Genomic DNA, 17,369 nt, shown 5'->3' on the forward strand with positions numbered 1-17,369 from the left:
CTGACTAGGCTTAACCTTAGCTAAGCCTCAGCCATTTTTTAATGTGCACTGACATAGCACAGCACACGGGCGTTTTTTCTTCCGCTTTCTTGGAAATGCGTCCGCTACGGCCAGGATTCGGCCTGTGACCTCGTCATCAGCTGCCGAACGCCATAGCCACTTTTCCACTGCAACATACCCTCCTCTTTAAGTGTACAGTGGATCTAAAAAGAAAGCGTTGGTATCCGAAGCATTTCTGCAAAAGCAACAGCATAGACTCCTTTCCTTTTTTCACTCGTATTTGGAATCAGAAGATATTTAATATTAATCATAATCGTCATCATCCTAACTAGCGCACACTAATTAACCCTGTCCTATGCGAACTATGCGGCTTTGCTCACGCGGGAAATTATTTCTGTTGGTAAGGCTTACGAAAGCGTCGTTGTCGAACTCGCAGTATGCCCGTCAGGATGTAGACAATGTTATAGACTTTCACTTCTTTCTTTTTTTCAGCGTCAGCTTTATAATTGACGTTGGTAGGTTTCACAGCGTTTAGCGCCCGCACAGATGCAGTACAGGAATAGGTTGACCTTTGACCCCTTATCCCACAGGTCACGCAACGCCCTCATCGAGAGTCATGTGAGCACTGCACATAATACGCTCAGTTCCGCCGCGGTTACAGAGCTGATCGCACGGCTACAGCGTGCTGTCTAGCAGTCACCCATTACGACGCCCAGAGAGAACCAGCCGGTCGAAGCGAGTTTCAGCTGCAACGCGCAGCGCCTTTCGTGGTAACCTTCTAATTTTTTCTTTTTGTTGTTGTTTGCTGCTGTTGTTTTTTATTCTCGAACAGAGAGGGGCAAGGTACGTAAATGGTTGTCAGAGGGGGAAAGCCAAGGTGGCTTGAGCGAGACCGACGGAATGAGGGGAGGGAAGATGGAAGGTTAGCTGAGCAAGTGCGAGAGAATTGTTCCTTTACTTTCTGTGCAGCGTCGCTTCAATAGCGCGGGTTCAAAAAGCCGTTGCACGAGGCGAACGAGACGGCGGTTGGCTGCGGCGACCTCGGCGCGAAAAGTGGATGCCAGAAATAGGAAAAAAAAGTTAAACAGGGAGTGTGTGTTTGTGTATGTCTCTCTTTCTCTCCTCTAACTACCTCTCGAATCTCGCGTCGGCGAAGAGACCCCTTATCGCGTTGTTTACGGCGAGGCGACCGGCACACTGCAATCATTAGACCGCTCCATTCGCCATCAGCCGGGAACTATGAGCGGATACGTCGGCGACTTGAGCGAGCGACAGCAAGCGGCCCTCGAACAGGTGCGTCCTAAAACTATGTCGCAGCGTTATGTTATTTCCTTTGTGCACTTTTGTAGACGAGCACATTTTTTCGCTCATTAAATTGAAGCGCTAAAAATAGAATTCTGAACAATGCGTGCATTCACAAATGCGCCCTTTCGTAGTGCGTCTTGTGCGGGCACTTACCGCTAGGACATTTTGCGAGTACTTGCAGCGCGCTGTATTACAGCTGTGTGAGCCGATGTAATTTCTGTCTTATTCACGTGTTCAGCTGAACTATGCCTTACCTGTCTTATCTTTTTGTTTTTTTTTCGTAATGGAATTTAAAGATGTTACTTTCGAAGATTAGTTCTGAATGTGTTCTTTCCAAGGAACTTTTCAGTTCTCAGTATAAACACTTGTGCCCCCAGGGCCTAGTCTGTCCATGCCGCCGTAGAAGAATTCGTTGGAGCGCTGTAGACGGCACTACTAGCACACTGCTTTGGTGACCTATTTTACCAAACGCGAACAGCGTACGTTTTAGATGTTCCTTGATACGGGGTAACAGCCGTAAGTACGGTGGCGGGCTGTAAAGTAGGTCAGGTAAAGCAGCTGTGTTAGTTTTTCTGCAGTGGTTACTGTGTCGAAGACACACTGGCGGTACAGAGTGTAGGGCTGCTTTTTGGGAAATTTCTTACTGATTCATGGCTTAACGGCGCGGGAAGGCACGACAGCACGAAGAACGCACAAAACAGCGCTTGTTTTCTGTTTTCGCGTCAAACTACAAATGCAGAGCTGTCTGTTGGTGTCTGAACTGCGTCCTTTCTCGGGGTGATTACGTTGAAAAACAAAAATCATTTGCTCCAGGAAAAGAGAACTTTAAAAGTTTCCCTTGAATGCAACAGTTTATGACTTCCTTCAATTAATAAAATAAGTTATGGTGGAGAAGTCAGAACTTACTGAACGCATTCGCAATTAGAGAGCCTGAGCGACAACGAATTCGGTATTTTGTTTGCACCAACGTGAAATAATAGACCTAATTGTTCGATTGTTGTTATTTATAACCGATTTCTATTGTATTTTGTTGTCTTGAGCACCCCGGGATGCGCTATGTTGCTCAGTGCCTGCTCTGTAGCACCTGCCGTAGCACCTCAGTGCCTGCTCTGTAGCGCCTGCCGTAGCACCTCAGTGCCTGCTCTGTAGCGCCTGCCGTAGCACCTTAGTGCCTGCTCTGTAGCGCCTGCCGTAGCACCTCAGTGCCTGCTCTGTAGCACCTGCCGTAGCACCTCAGTGCCTGCTCTGTAGCGCCTGCCGTAGCACCTCAGTGCCTGCTCTGTAGCGCCTGCCGTAGCACCTTAGTGCCTGCTCTGTAGCGCCTGCCGTAGCACCTCAATGCCTGCTCTGTAGCACCTGCCGTAGCACCTCAGTGCCTGCTCTGTAGCGCCTGCCGTAGCACCTTAGTGCCTGCTCTGTAGCGCCTGCCGTAGCACCTCAGTGCCTGCTCTGTAGCACCTGCCGTAGCACCTCAGTGCCTGCTCTGTAGCGCCTGCCGTAGCACCTCAATGCCTGCTCTGTAGCGCCTGCCGTAGCACCTCAGTGCCTGCTCTGTAGCGCCTGCCGTAGCACCTCAGTGCCTGCTCTGTAGCGCCTGCCGTAGCACCTCAGTGCCTGCTCTGTAGCACCTGCCGTAGCACCTCAGTGCCTGCTCTGTAGCGCCTGCCGTAGCACCTCAGTGCCTGCTCTGTAGCGCCTGCCGTAGCACCTTAGTGCCTGCTCTGTAGCGCCTGCCGTAGCACCTCAGTGCCTGCTCTGTAGCACCTGCCGTAGCACCTCAGTGCCTGCTCTGTAGCGCCTGCCGTAGCACCTCAGTGCCTGCTCTGTAGCGCCTGCCGTAGCACCTCAGTGCCTGTGCCGTAGCGCGCTTCAAGTTGACGCATCTTGACAGGGATAAAAACAGACGCGCGCGACCGCCATAAGGAAATCGCGTATGCGGCCTTCTCGATAAAGTGTCCTTGAGTGCGTCTTTCTCTCTCTTGATTTGTGGGCGGTCAGCATTTAAATGCACAAGGCAGCAGAGCGCAGTCTGGCCGAAGCTGGGACGAGGGAGAATGGAAAGCACAGTAGTGTGCTTTTTTGCTATTCTATGAAGTAGGTGCGCGTATGGAAAGCTATGTGCAATAATAAGCCAGCTGTACGTGATATGCACTTCAACCAAGACTGTACACGCTGTGCTTATAAAAGGAGAGAAGGAAGAAAAGCAAGAAAAGTAGCGAAAGAGGAAGGGAAGAAGAAAGCAAGGAAGAAACGGAAAATTGCAACCACATATTTTTACACAACCATTACCTGGTTGCACATCGTGTTGCATAACGAACATAATGACGTGGATAGGAGAATTTCAAAATCACATCGTCCATGCTTTTTCGTCACGAACTTGGATATTAAAGGCCGACCGGGAACAGGTTCTTTGTGAGCATGACACGGAAATGTCATAGTCGCGCTACTTAGCAGTAATTGGATGTATGTGATCGGTTCTGTTACATTACAGGTGGAGGGAAATGCGCTGAGGCGTGAGGGTAAAGCGACGCGACAGCGCAGCGCTGGCGTGGTTTCTTTGCCGAGCATGCTTAAGTTCTGCCGTCGCCGGCGCACTCACAGTCCGCGGAGTGGGCATCGAGGCGGGCATCAAGGCTTATGAGCAACTATACACATCAAAGCGGCCCGCTACATAATGCCGTTAAATGAATAACGAATTACGAGGTGGTAAAGGCTCTGAACGAATTCGGTACAACGTAACAGACGGTGCACTACAAGCCGTTTTACTTTTTTACCACACTCTCAACCCTTGCAAACATTTCTTTAGACAGTCTATCGACTGACCAAATACTTTTGTCCATAAAGTCCATAGACGTTAGTTAATGGCTAATATCCTATAGGCAATCCATAGACAATATGGTAATTTATGGTCATACATTTTAGATTTTTGTCTATAGGGAGTCTTTAGATTGTGAACCGACAAAAGTAAATATCTATAGGAAGGAGAGTCTATGAGAAGTTTATGCAAAGTTTATCGTCCTGACAGTCGCCTTGCGTCATGCAGTTTCGCGATGCGGTGGCTGATGTGAAGAGGCCGACCGACACAGATGCCGTCCTGCTGCGCTGGCTGCGAGGTGAGTGGCCGTAGGGCTCAAAGTTCACCGGCAATTCATCAAGCGTACATGACAAGTACATGTACACGAGCACATCGCAACGGCAGTATGTGTTCCCGCGCGGAAACAATTTCCCCGTCCATGAGGCGTTCAGGGGATCCTAACCGACTCTATAACCAAAGCCATAAAAGTGGGCATGCTTCACCGCACAGAGTAGTTTACCACGGCAAGTTTGGGTGGTTATTCGCCATTGTAACATAGTGAGCCATCGTGGCGCCTTTGCCGTCATTTAAGAAAGCCGTTTATCTTAATTGTGCGCCCCCTGCCGTCATCTGGTTATTGCTGCTGGCGGCCTCTGCGTAACGGTACGGGTGCTCGTCTTTGATCAAAGTGAAAATAATTTGAATATATTTATGTTTCTAAAAAGAAATTCGCGGTTTGTCGTGGTGGACGCAGCTTGTCGTGCTTCACGAATGGAAGATTATTTTTAATTCTTTACGTTTAACGGAATTTTCATCCGGCTCCATTGCGGCGAAATATAGTGCAGTCATAATTTAACTTTTATTTAAGTTTTGTGGTCAACTGTACTGTTAGCTTCGTGCAAATTGAAATGCTTGGTCGCTTAAACTTCGCGGAAAGTCTTAATAATTGAAGTTTTAATTCGCGAATTCCAAATTCTGGTTCCCTCTGCTCAACATGCGGTCTGATGGAGAGCACACACAGCAGAGCACAGCCTCGGTTTCTCAGCTGTCTTATTTTAAGCGTTCTTGCTAACCACGGCCTTTTGAATAGTGCATTTTGTTTTACGAATATTGCGCTACATGCATTTTTATGCACTCACTGCTCCTGAAATTTCTGCCATTGTTAACATACTATCATTACCTTCTCTTACTTCAATTTTTTTTTTCACCTCTGTGACGTACTACTGTACAATACGGTTTGCATTGTACCTCACATCTTCTCTTTTCGAACCAGTGCTAACGCTGTAGGTATGTATTTCCCACTAATTACATGTTTATCAATTCAACTTTGTAAATGTTGTGTTCAGGATAAAGTTACAGTCTGTTTATTTTGGGCCGCCATCCGTTTACGATTAATATGTGTACTTAATTTTTTTGTAGCTAATAAACGCTTACACGACTAGACTTAAAACGAGAAACAAGCCCTAATCTTACTACATCATTTTGAGACTGTTGGAGTAGTTTGTTTTCCTGTTGGCGTCGTTAATAACGGGTGACACGTACGTAAGCTGCAGTTATTTCTTCAGTCATGTCATATGATGCTTTCTGCTTTGCACAGTGAAGAACTGAAGGTCATATGAGTTGATCAGGAGAGCGTTTGTCCCGCTTATATATATGCTTTCGCGCACGTGCAGATCCAGTGATGTTCCACTCGAGGGAATTTTCTCCTTTCCAGGAAATATAAGTAAACTGCGACAAAAAGGGTATCTTTATAGGATTAGAGGGAATTTTAAGAAACGGTATTGTCTCGTTTCTTTTTTATTCCAAATTAGTAGATTTTGCAAACTGTCGCAGAAAAAAAAAACGTCCAGAAAAAGGGATTTTTGATTGTAATAAATGGAATTTTTCGGCATGGAACATCCCGGTACAGAATCCATCACACTTTTTGCCCAGGGTGTGGAAGCCGCCTGCTGACATGAAAAGTAAAATATTTCAGACGCTTCCATGTTAGAGGTGCACACACTTGTAGTAATTTACATATCATATATACCTGGGGCTGCTCTTGCCCGCTGTCATTCTCTTAAAGCTAACCAGAAGTGGTGAGAAGTCGCTTTCTCATACCATCGCTCATGAGCAATACCTTTATAACCTATACATTTAGCTTAAACAATGCTCTGAATTATTCAACTAGGACAGGAGAAAATTTTCTAACCTCTGAAAGTATCAGCTTGTATGAAACAACCACTCACCTGCAGGCTAAACGAGAGCAAAAGGAAGAACAAAAAGGAAAGAGATAACAGAGAGAAAAATAATCGTTCTATGAACAAAACGGGGAATTTGAGCACATTAGAAATGGGTTTTAAAATTACACTTCTCATTACATTACATATTTTTAGCTCTGACGTATATCGCTTTATTCACTGTATGAGCCTGCTATTTTGTTACGCGACCTCATGTTTTATTTCTTGCGCATCTATTGCTGATCAAGCTTGCTTCTGAAGAACTTTATCTATATCTTTCGTTGGCCTTAATTTATCAACGCTTCTATCGGACTTTTTATTCGTGATGTATTTGGGATGTTTCTTTTGCTTCCCGGTATATTCGTTAATCTCAACCACATTTCCCTATGGCATTCCCAGATCACTTAGTGTTCTGTAACAAACAAACAAACAAACAAACAAACAAACAAACAAACAAACAAACAAACAAACAAACTAGCAAAGAAACAAACAAACAAACGAAAAAGCAAGCACGCAAAGAAGAGAACAAACAAACAAACAAGCGAAAAAGCAAGCACGCAAAGAAGAGAACAAACAAACAAACAAACAAGCGAAAAAGCAAGCACGCAAAGAAGAGAACAAACAAACGAAAGAACAAGTGAAGGATCTGACCTTGTAGCTTTAAACTACAACTTGGTTTCATCGACTCTTTCACGACTGATCCGTTCTTTGTAGGCGATGGAAAGAAAATTAATCAAGAGGAGTGACATTCGCAAGATTCCGACCTTGAAGGAAGCGCCAGCGATGCACTCAACCATGCAGAGCTCCCGCAATCGTGTGCCAAAGCTCAATAGACGATATGCGAAATGCGCAGCGCCATCTCTCGGCGCTCCGAGAACTAAGTCCTCCATGTTGGTACGGTACAGAAAACGAAACCGCTGCCCAGCGTTTGGTTAAAACGGCTGCGCTTCGCTTGAAAAGTAAAATGCCGCTGCAGTGTTGCGCTACCCTCTCCACTATGAAAAGACACTACGATGCGTGCCAGAACTAGGTACGTGCGTTCCAGCTTTTCGCTTTTCTATGTTTTTACTCCGTCCCAACGTTTTAGTAACACAAAACTCCATGCGAGGTATCATGTGTCAGCACGCGGATCAGTGCGCAGCTTTCGCTTTCTGCGCTGATTTTTGACAAATCTCTCGGGGTGATTTGCGTTTAAATTAAGATAAGGACCACAGCCTTTGTTGTCTCTGATCAAAATTAGAAGCCGATTTCGTGCATTTATCAACTCTCCGGTCGGGCGTGAATATATATAGACGCATACTTGAACAACGTAATAGAGAAGATAATTTTTTTGAGCGGGCCAATCGCTCGTGCCGTGGCGAAATAAGTTCACTCGAAGAACCATATGCCGATTACTGCTTAGTTTGCTACGTGTTCAGTTAAGTTTTTCCCGTGTTAAATTAGTTTTAGAAGGGCGAGCTAACTCTCTGGACCATACGCATATGTTATGCGCGTTAAGCAGTCTTTGTGAAGCAATACACCCTACGTATAAAAACTGAGGTGCGAATGCTTTATTTCTTGAGGATTCCTATACCTTCCATATCTGCGGCGACGAAAATCTAAAAAGAAAGAAGCGAATAATATAGCTACTTTATTATGAAGGAGAGACGCATTTCTAAGCTAGAAAGTACGTGCAATAGTGTTCTGAAAACACTTCAGGCCTGCAGATTTTATTATCGTTGTGGCAAGCTCCAACAGCTTGCTTCGCAACAAAACCATTTGTCCAAGTTTGGGAGTAAGCTAATTAAGTTCGGGAAGCAACCGATCATGCTAATTTCGCCCCTGCACACACAGCTTGACCAGCGTATCGAGTCCGTGCATGCACCTACAGCTGTAGCATCTTTCTCTAATCAAGCCGCCGCGGATCGGCTCAGTGCTTATCTGAAAAAAAAAGCTGCGTCTTTGCTTACAATATTTTGAATTATATGTGCATGCCTACTTTCCTCTTGTTAATGTCGACTGACTGCGTCTTAAGCAGGACGCGGTTTCAACGAATTGTGGCGAAAATCAACTGAAGCCGGGCTCTGAAGCGGTGACGTTGAAAACCGCGGATGCGCATTGTACATTACAGTAAAGGAATCGAATTACGCAGCTGGTCGAGGGTCTTGTGTGATTATACTGCAATGCACGAAGCTCCTGGCGTCGGCGCGAACGAAAGTTCGCACTGTCACAGAAGTTTGTCAACACACGTGCGCACTCACCGCAAAATAACCGCTCGCTACCCTACCTGATGAATTCGCGTCCACCTGGGAATAAAATAGTAATGATAATGCGTGATGCTTGAACTGGTGCTTTAATGCGAGCATTAAAACGACAACAGCACACGGTCACGGTTCGACTTTCCAACCCACTTTCGAGTGCCGATTATTGCGATCATCAGCGCCAGACTTCAAGCGAAGCTGAGGACGCGGTAGGAGTAAGCTGGCGCTTACTGAAAGCACCTACATTTGGTCAAAGATCAGCTGTGAAAACAACGCAGCAGCTGAAGCTTGCCTGTTGAATTTCCACTCGCAAGAAGAAAGTACGCATAGCAAACCATGCACCAGCTCGACGAGCTCGACCGAGCCAAGATGGAAACCGGAAGTTGTGGGCGCGGTGTTGCCAGACCGCCAAGCAATTTCGCATATCGTCTATTTGGAAAGGAACATTGTAGCGAGCAGCAACCTTGGCATTGCGCCAAGGCGCTGTTGCCGGAAGAAAAGCCTGGCGGAACGTCGTTGTTTCTTTCAACGCCTAGCAACCCAAAACAAAAAAACAAAACAAAGCGAGTCAACAATGCGCTCGCATTGTCTTGTTCATTAGTCAGTTGCGCCACGTAGCGGCGCGGGCTGGGCGCATTATTTTTACTTCTTTTTTTATTGGCCCAATATAACGTATGTCTCGCACATACGTTAGACGTGCGTGGAGTCCGCGGAGTAGGATGGAGAGATCGGCACAATTTTGCGGATGTCATTTCATCAGTTTTCATTAAGGTCAGTTCATCGCTGTTATCAGCCTGGTGATTACTGTCGTTAGCATTGTGCCTACCAACAACTTGGTTCGGTGCATGTGCGACATGGATATGTTATCATCATCATCCGGTAGTCATCGCGGCGATGTCCGGTGCTACCTTCACCACCATGGCACAAACGACCATCAGTCCATCATGAGACCAAGGCCTTTAAAACTGTTCCTGACGCCTGTCAATCTCGTGCATTCCCTTTCTCTGAATGCTGTTAACTTCTCACATTACCCTTCAATACAGTTTGGTTTTATGAGGTTTAACGTCCCATAGCGACTGAGGCTATGATAGACGCCGTAGTGGAGGTGCTAATTTCGACCACGTGGGAGGTTCGTTAACTTGCGTTCACGTGGCACAGTACACGGGCCTCTAGCGTTTCACCTCCATCGTATCAAATCTGCGTCTTTCGGGTCAGAAGCCGAGCACCATAACCGCTAAGCCACTGCGGTGGATGCGCCCCTTAACACAGGCCTTGGCGTACCTTTGCCTCACATTCAAGGAATATTATTTACTGATATTTATTTCTTGCTTGTATACAGCGAAGCAGAACGCCAAGCATGTCGAGAATATAGCAGCCGTGCGCTGCGAGAGAAGAAAAAGAGAATTGACTTTATCTGCTAGGTTTGAAAGAGTGTTCGTTCGCAAGTACAGTAGACATCCAAACCATGCACACACGAACAACGTACGTGCAACCCAGCGTATCTGTTGTTGATGAAAGCGCACGTCAGACATCATCATCATCATCATCATCATCATCATCAGCCTGACTACACCCACTGCAGGGCAAAGGCCTCTCCCATGTCTCTCCAATTAACCCTGTCCTTTGTCAGTTGCCGCCACTGTATCCCCGCAAATTTCTTAATCTCATCCGCCCACCTAACTTTCTGCCGTCATTAACCCGCGTTTGTTCCCTCACCCACTCCGCCCTCTTCAGATCTCTTAACGTTAAACCTACCATTTTCCTTTCCATAACTCGCTGCGTTGTTCTTAACTTAAGCGGAACCCTCTTTGTTAGCCTCCACGTTTCTGCCCCATAGGTGAGTACCGGTAGGATACAGCTGTTGTATACTTTTCTCTTCAGGGATATTGGTAAGCTACCATTCATGATCTGAGAGAACCTGCCATATACGCTCCACCCCAGACAGCCCCAAACAGTCGAAATTCATATGAAGTGTTTACACTATACGGAGCCCCTCCCAACCCGTGCGCTTATTCGGGACGTTGAACCCCGCATATCGTACCATAGATTTTGTTTCCGCGGTTTGATTTCAATGTCACTGCGCAGCGGCCTGTCATTGTCTCTCTTGTCAAGTGTTAGCCACGCTGGACAACTACTTGAAGTGGTATCTTGAGAGTACAGCATAGACAAACCAATATGCAGAACGGAGAACAATCGAGCTGTGCACTTGTCCCTCGCACTGCTTCGGTCTTCCAGCGATTGTGCATTTATCGGCCTTGGTTCTATGCCCGTGATTGTCGACAAACATCCTCCTCATGCAAGTGCTAACCAAGGGACGACCGCGGCTACTTGAAGTGTCAGCGTCTCTACTTTAATGCAAGCGTTTCTACGTCCTAGGAAACGATTAAACGTCGCTAGGAGCTCGGTAAAGTCACGCAGTGTTATTTCTCAGATTAGCTGAAATTCTATGTTGCATGCAGGACGATCAGAACCTGGCGAAAACAGCAAATACCACACCAAAAGCCACTCTATAGTCAAGTAGAAGGCGCGCACCTGTATGAAGACGTCAAAATAAGGAGCGGAATGACTTTAAATACTCAGCTCAGCAGGGTGAACGCAAATTTCGGTTGAAGTTCGCCCTTACAAAATTTTTTTAGTCTATAGACTGCCCATAGACTTATGTCTATGAAGTCTATAGAATCTCTTTCGACAAATTCTAGAGAACACTCTATAGGCAATACGAATGCTATAGACAGTCTATAGGCAGTCTAAAGGTTTGTGGCCATACACTTTTAGTAGACTTTTGCCAATAGACAGTCCATAGATTATGAATAAACAAAAAGGAATATCTGTGGGAAGGCAAAAGAGTCTATAACAAGTCTATAGACTGCCTATAGACCATTTTTATAAGGGCGAGGAAAACGTTTATGCAAGCGTTCGTGCAGCTCTCCCAAACTCAAGGCGCAAAAAAGTGCATTCATGCGGACATTACCGGTGGAGCGAGACCTCGACTCCTGCCACGATTGTCGACAAAGTTCTAAAGAACAGAGAGATCACATCTGGCTTGTTCAGAGTGACTGTATCACCTAAGTGTCCAATAATTTTCCACGTTCTCCGGAATGAAGTGGCTCGGAGAAAACAGGAAGCAAACACAAGGTTCATCACGTAAAAAGCTTTTTCGCGTTGTGCATCGTATCGTCCTACTTCTTGCGCTAGCAATCGGGCATGCTGTATTGGCTTATATGTTGAGAACTGTAGACAACTACTTTCTCTCTATACCTCGTGCTTTCTCGGTTTCATTTACTCAGTCAACGTCGTCTTCCACAGCAGGCGCGCTGTTACTTGCTGCTAATTATGAGCAGAGAAGGAAGCCGTAGCAGAGCTCTGCTTGTCGATTCCGTCTAGTGAGCAGGTTGAAAATGAGCAGAACTACTTTTCAGGCTTCTTTTAAAATGTTTTTAACCACAAATGACGCGCAAGCTGTGAAATATTCGCACTCGAGAGTTGGTTTCGAAGGCAGCGTTGCTAAGCCTAGTGTAGGCATGCGGCGTTTCTGCCTACATCCCGCGTCGCTGCCGACCGCAGCGCCACCTTCGTTTACAAACATGACGCTTGTCTTATAGTCTAGTGACCCGGTCATACTTTTTACAGCCTGTAGACAACTACTTTCTTTCTATACCTCGTGCTTTCTCGGTTTCATTTACTCAGTCAACGTCGTCTTCCACAGCAGGCGCGCTGTTACTTGCTGCTGATTATGAGCAGAGAAGGAAGCCGAAGCAGAACTCTGCTTGTCGATTCCGTCTAGCGAGCAGGTTGAAAATGCACAGAAATACTTACCAGGCTCCTTTTAAAATGTTTTTAACCACAAATGACGCGCACGCTGCGAAATATTCGCATTCGAGAGTTGGTTTCGAAGGTAGCGTTGCTAAGCCTAGTATAGGCATGCGGCGTTTCTGCCTACATCCCGCGTCGCTACCGACCGCAGCGCCACCTTCGTTTACAAACATGACGCTTGTCTTATAGTCTAGTGACCCGGTCATACTTTTTACAGCCTGTCGAGCAGCGCAGGTGCTCCGTCGTAGCGAGGATATAATTAGCTCGCATTTGTGGAGTCACGTTCTATGCTTCCCCGTTTCCATCGGAAAGTGACAAAAATTCTTTAGCCTTGTTTCCGTGTGGCGTCAGCTCGAGGACCTGTCTGTGTAGCTGCATTCTTTCAGAACAAGTTAGCGAATAACCAAGAACACAATACATCTCCTGCTGTGTTGCCGCGGCGACTGAATGAGCGAGGTTTGCGTGGACTTAAAGCACCACTGTAGTTGGCATCACTGTAAACAACAAGCTGGATGACGTTAATAATTTTAGACCACGTGATCCACAATTCCTCAGTAATGGAAACTACGCATAGCCTTATCAAAAACCTGGCATATGACTGGCGGTCGCATTCCGGAGGTGAGCAGATAGCGGCGCTGCCTATGAGTGGCACTGTGAACTATAGATGGCGCCCTGCAACTGTTATTGCTCCTCACAAACGCGTGTTGAGCAGTCTTGTACACGTTACAGAGAATAAACAATCGATTACAAGTACCATTACTCTATCTGAATTGTAACTGATCACGGTGGTGGTTACAGCCCTAGAAAAGTAACTGAACAATCACAGACAAGTTATCGATTACTACTTCGTTATTTTCCTTCCAACTTTTATTGCCATAGAAAAATTTTACTTAGACTACAATGAGCTACTGCGGCTTGCTTGATACTTTGTTGCACGTTGTTGATTTTCAACAGGAACTTTTTTTTTCATTCGAGGTGTTTGCCATTAGGCAAAATGTAAAAGGGAGAGGAAGTTATAAGAAGGAGTGTAAACAAGCCTCGCTTAAAAAGCGGCAAAAGTTCACGATAAAGCGATTATCTTGAGTCCACTTGTGATAGTCGCCTGCAACGTCCCATCGCAGGCCTACCTTCTTTAGGGAGCGTCGTCTCACGGAAGCTGTAGCCGGGCAAGTCCACAGCAAGTTTTTTTCGTCACACTGGTCTGGCGCAGCACCACAATGAGGACACTTGTCAGTCACTTGGAAACGTTTGTCACGCCACCGATGACGCACAGAAGGAGTCAGAGCCGCTCCTGCCCGAATCCGGCGCACACATACCTCCTCCTCCCGAGTGAGACTACGGAGAAGAGGGTATGAACACGGAGGAATTAGAAGGCGTGTTCGCTGACGCAAAGCCTGTTTCTCGGAAACATGGGACAGGAACGGATCTGGGGGAAGAGGGGAAGGTGACGGGATGTCTGATGTGTCAAGGTGTGTCCTTTCATCCACATGAATATTATGCGGATCCTGGGAATGGCCGCGAATCCAGTGTATTCGCAGGAACTGCTTTGCGAAGTTGTCGTCGCTAATTTTTCCTCATTTCGTCGTAAAGAGATCATCGAACACTGTCTCAGTGTATTGCCTGGAGGGAAGGGCGGTATTATAACGTACGAACTCTTTGCGCACCAAGGTCTTAATTGCGCAAGGCTTCGATGTCAGTGTCCCAAGTCCTCTATGAAGTGCGCTGTTCGCTGCTGCTGCTGCTCTCTCTCCATGGAAGCCGCCAAGTTAGACATAGTGGGAGGTAAGCTGCTGTGTCGTCCGGCAGGACGGGGCTCCCTACAGAGCGATCACATGATCTTTCTCGGGACGAGACTTGCCTTAGAAGACGGCGGTGACCCAGTTGCGGTCCGTACATGAACGCGTGCGTGCTTTTATTGCGAAAGCAATACTACTTGCACTTTCACGCTGTTGCGTGCCGCGGCCGGTGACCACCATCGTGCCGCGGCCGGTGGCCAGCATCGCGCCGCGGCGGTGACCACCATTGACCTTCATTTGACCTTGATTGCATTACATTGGACTAGATTGGCTTAGATTGGATTAGATTAGATTGGATTGGACTGGACTGGACTCGATTGGATTGGATTGGAATGAATTGCATTGGATTCGATTGGATTGGATTGGATTAGATTGGTTTGGATTGCATCGGATTGAATTGGATTGGATTGTATAACCGATGCAACACCACAAGTCTAACCACAAGCACCACCACCAGCTACACTACCAGCTGTACCATGGCGTACGTACGGATATTGCTTTCGCAGTCACCGGGCTTAACTAAGCTAAGCCACAGATATTTTTTCGTAGCAGGTCTGTTCGTGCTGGGTCACGAAGAAAACAGCCTCGCTAGCACCAGTATTTGGCGTCAAACTGAGCTGCTGAAAGCTGTACCGTTGGTTACTTGTTTTTGAGAAAGCCTACTGATTACCGGTAATCTATCACATAAAGCGTAATTTAATTACCCGGAACATTACCGTTTTCTTTGTTTATTGAGGTAATACAAAGTTCTTGCCTTTGAGGCAGGGCAAAGGAAGGGAACATGTCCTCCTGACTAGGCCCTGGCCTCAGAGCATAGAGTTTGCAAAAAATGAATCAATTAATTACAAATTTACGAGAAATATAAATGATTACAAGTAATCTTGCTTGTAACGCGTTGCGTACAAGCAATTCAATTCAGGCAATTCTGTTCAGGCTTTGAATAGTGCTGAGTAGTTTTTTTTAGATATAACAGGGGATGTGACAATCTGCTAACTTCCACGTTTGGGACCACAGCCAGAGTGGTGGAGTTCAACATATGAGTCTTATATGTAGATTTTTGTAGCTGATGTGATGAAAAAGCATTGTACATAACTACCTAATTATGTCACCAGAACGGGATTACGTAGCATACATCTCACCAATGAGTGCTTTCACTACGGCGTGCCTCAATACCTACAATGTTGCTTAGCATATAAATATCAAGTCACCAAACAAATTCCACATTTTAACGGAAATTGTTTTGATGTTGTCTGACAAAATCTCATTTGAGTAACTAAGGGCACGCGCGCGAAAGAGAGTTCTAAACCGCCTTGAACATTGCATGTGGCCTCCGGTATTCAGCGCGGGACTTCGATGTGGCCAAGGCAGCAACCATGTACCGTAGCGTGAGTACCACTTCTTGCAGGCATGTGTGATGGATGCGTCATTTGCAACTATCAAAAACATTTCAGCATTACAGAAGCAGGGCGTCGGTAATATGGAGTCTCCTTTTGTTCAGGCATTCTTGACCGCGGCAGAGGGATGCACAAACTCAATCAATCAATCAATCAATCAATCAAGCAATCAATCAATCAATCAATCAATCAATCAATCAATCAATCAATCAATCAATCAATCAATCTTTATTTTGCATTTTTAGTACAAATAAAAATGCAGGGAGTGGGGACAAAAAGCTGCTCTGAGGCAAGCTTGACTGGGTCCCCACCCCCTTTACATGGCAGTTTGTGCAGCAGTTATGGATGAAATGTTGAGTGTTTAAAAGAGAACAATTTACAGCACATGCGATTTTCGCGCAGGAAATGAATAATGTTACAAATGCAGTCTTTTACAATATAAAAAATACAACAAAATGCAACAAACACTCGCGTGATAGCAGACCTGAAAAATGACAATGTTAATAAACAAACTCGCCTGAATATAAGGGAAAAGAAATAGTAAAGACAAATGGACACAACTACAGTACTCTGGGATGAAATGACGTGTTACAAAAGCTCTGTTTTTGGTTATGAAGATGGTTGACACTGTTAAACGCCATGAAACTGGTTGATGAAATGAAGTTTTATATTACATTTAGTGGCTGTTTGCAGGTCGATTTCCATCATTAATAATTTGTTCAATAATCTCGGAAGGCGATTTTCGACGCTATCTAGCCCGTGTGTTAGCCTGGTGAATGGCACGTGCCATGTTCCTTTATTCCGAAATACATACCCCCTGTCAGGAAGGCTTTTTAAACTACATAAAGACAAAAATGCATTGTTATTAGTTTTTAAGCCATGTTTATATCTCATCGACAGGTTAAAGTCATATAATGTTGGAAAAGGTATAATTTTGTATTCATAATAGGTATTATGTAATGGGCTTTCACTTGGAATGTTGACTACGTGACGAAGGGCTTTCTTCTGCAGAGAAAAAATCTTATTTATGTTTTCTTTTGATGTTGTGCCCCATACAAGTCCGCAGTAATTTAGTTGAGCATAGAACAACGCGTTATATATTAATAGCTTAAATTTCAGTGGTAAAATATAACAAGCCTCCAGAGTACTCCTGATATTTTGGCAAGATTGGTTAATATATGCTGCACGTGTGAGTTCCATGATAAGTGCTGATGAAATGTCACACCAAGTGTCTTTGCTTCTGAAACCACTTCAATAGGATTATTGCCGATATGAATGTTAAAGTTGTAGATAATTGGCTTTTGATAGGGTGTAAACAGGACAGCTTTGGTTTTTGCACTGTTGATCTGCAGGGAATTTCTATTGCTCCATTCGTATAAGTTTTGTAGTGTCAAATTTACGTTATTGCACAAATCACTGGGATTATCTGATTGAACAAAAATACTTGTGTCATCGGCATAAACAATAAGTTGTGATTCCTCGGCTATATTCCCTATATCATTTATATACAAGTTAAAAAGCTGTGGCCCCAATATGCTGCCCTGAGGAACGCCTGCATTCAAGTTCATAAGAGAAGAAAAATTGTTATTTATAGCAACGCACTGTTTTCGGTTTGAAAGATATGATTTGAGAAATTCCAAGGCAATGCCTCAAAACCCATAAAATTCTAATTTTGCTATCAGCGTTTGGTGATTTAAACTGTCGAATGCTTTTGTGAAATCTATGAAAATGCCCATTATTAATTTCTTATCCAAAATGAATTAAGGATGATTTCTTTTTGTGTTAGTAAGGCTAACTCTGTGGACATA

General features: G+C 45.2%; 1 protein-coding gene across 1 annotated transcript in view; it reads left to right on the top strand.

Moving 5' to 3' along the window:
* The first annotated feature begins 1,015 nt into the window (after positions 1-1,015).
* LOC149360001 (SEC14-like protein 2) overlaps positions 1,016-17,369 on the top strand; it is a 35,390-nt gene continuing 19,036 nt past the window's right edge. The window contains exons 1-3 of the mRNA XM_089572117.1: positions 1,016-1,293; positions 4,349-4,418; positions 15,509-15,552. Coding sequence (XP_089428243.1) covers positions 1,240-1,293; positions 4,349-4,418; positions 15,509-15,552 — 168 coding nt within the window. The 5' untranslated portion in view covers positions 1,016-1,239. The remainder of the gene's footprint in view (positions 1,294-4,348; positions 4,419-15,508; positions 15,553-17,369) is intronic.

This window comes from Amblyomma mixtum, chromosome 2 (genome assembly GCF_055824585.1).
Source record: "Amblyomma mixtum isolate Tamu chromosome 2, ASM5582458v1, whole genome shotgun sequence".
Classification (NCBI taxonomy): Eukaryota; Metazoa; Arthropoda; class Arachnida; order Ixodida; family Ixodidae; genus Amblyomma; species Amblyomma mixtum.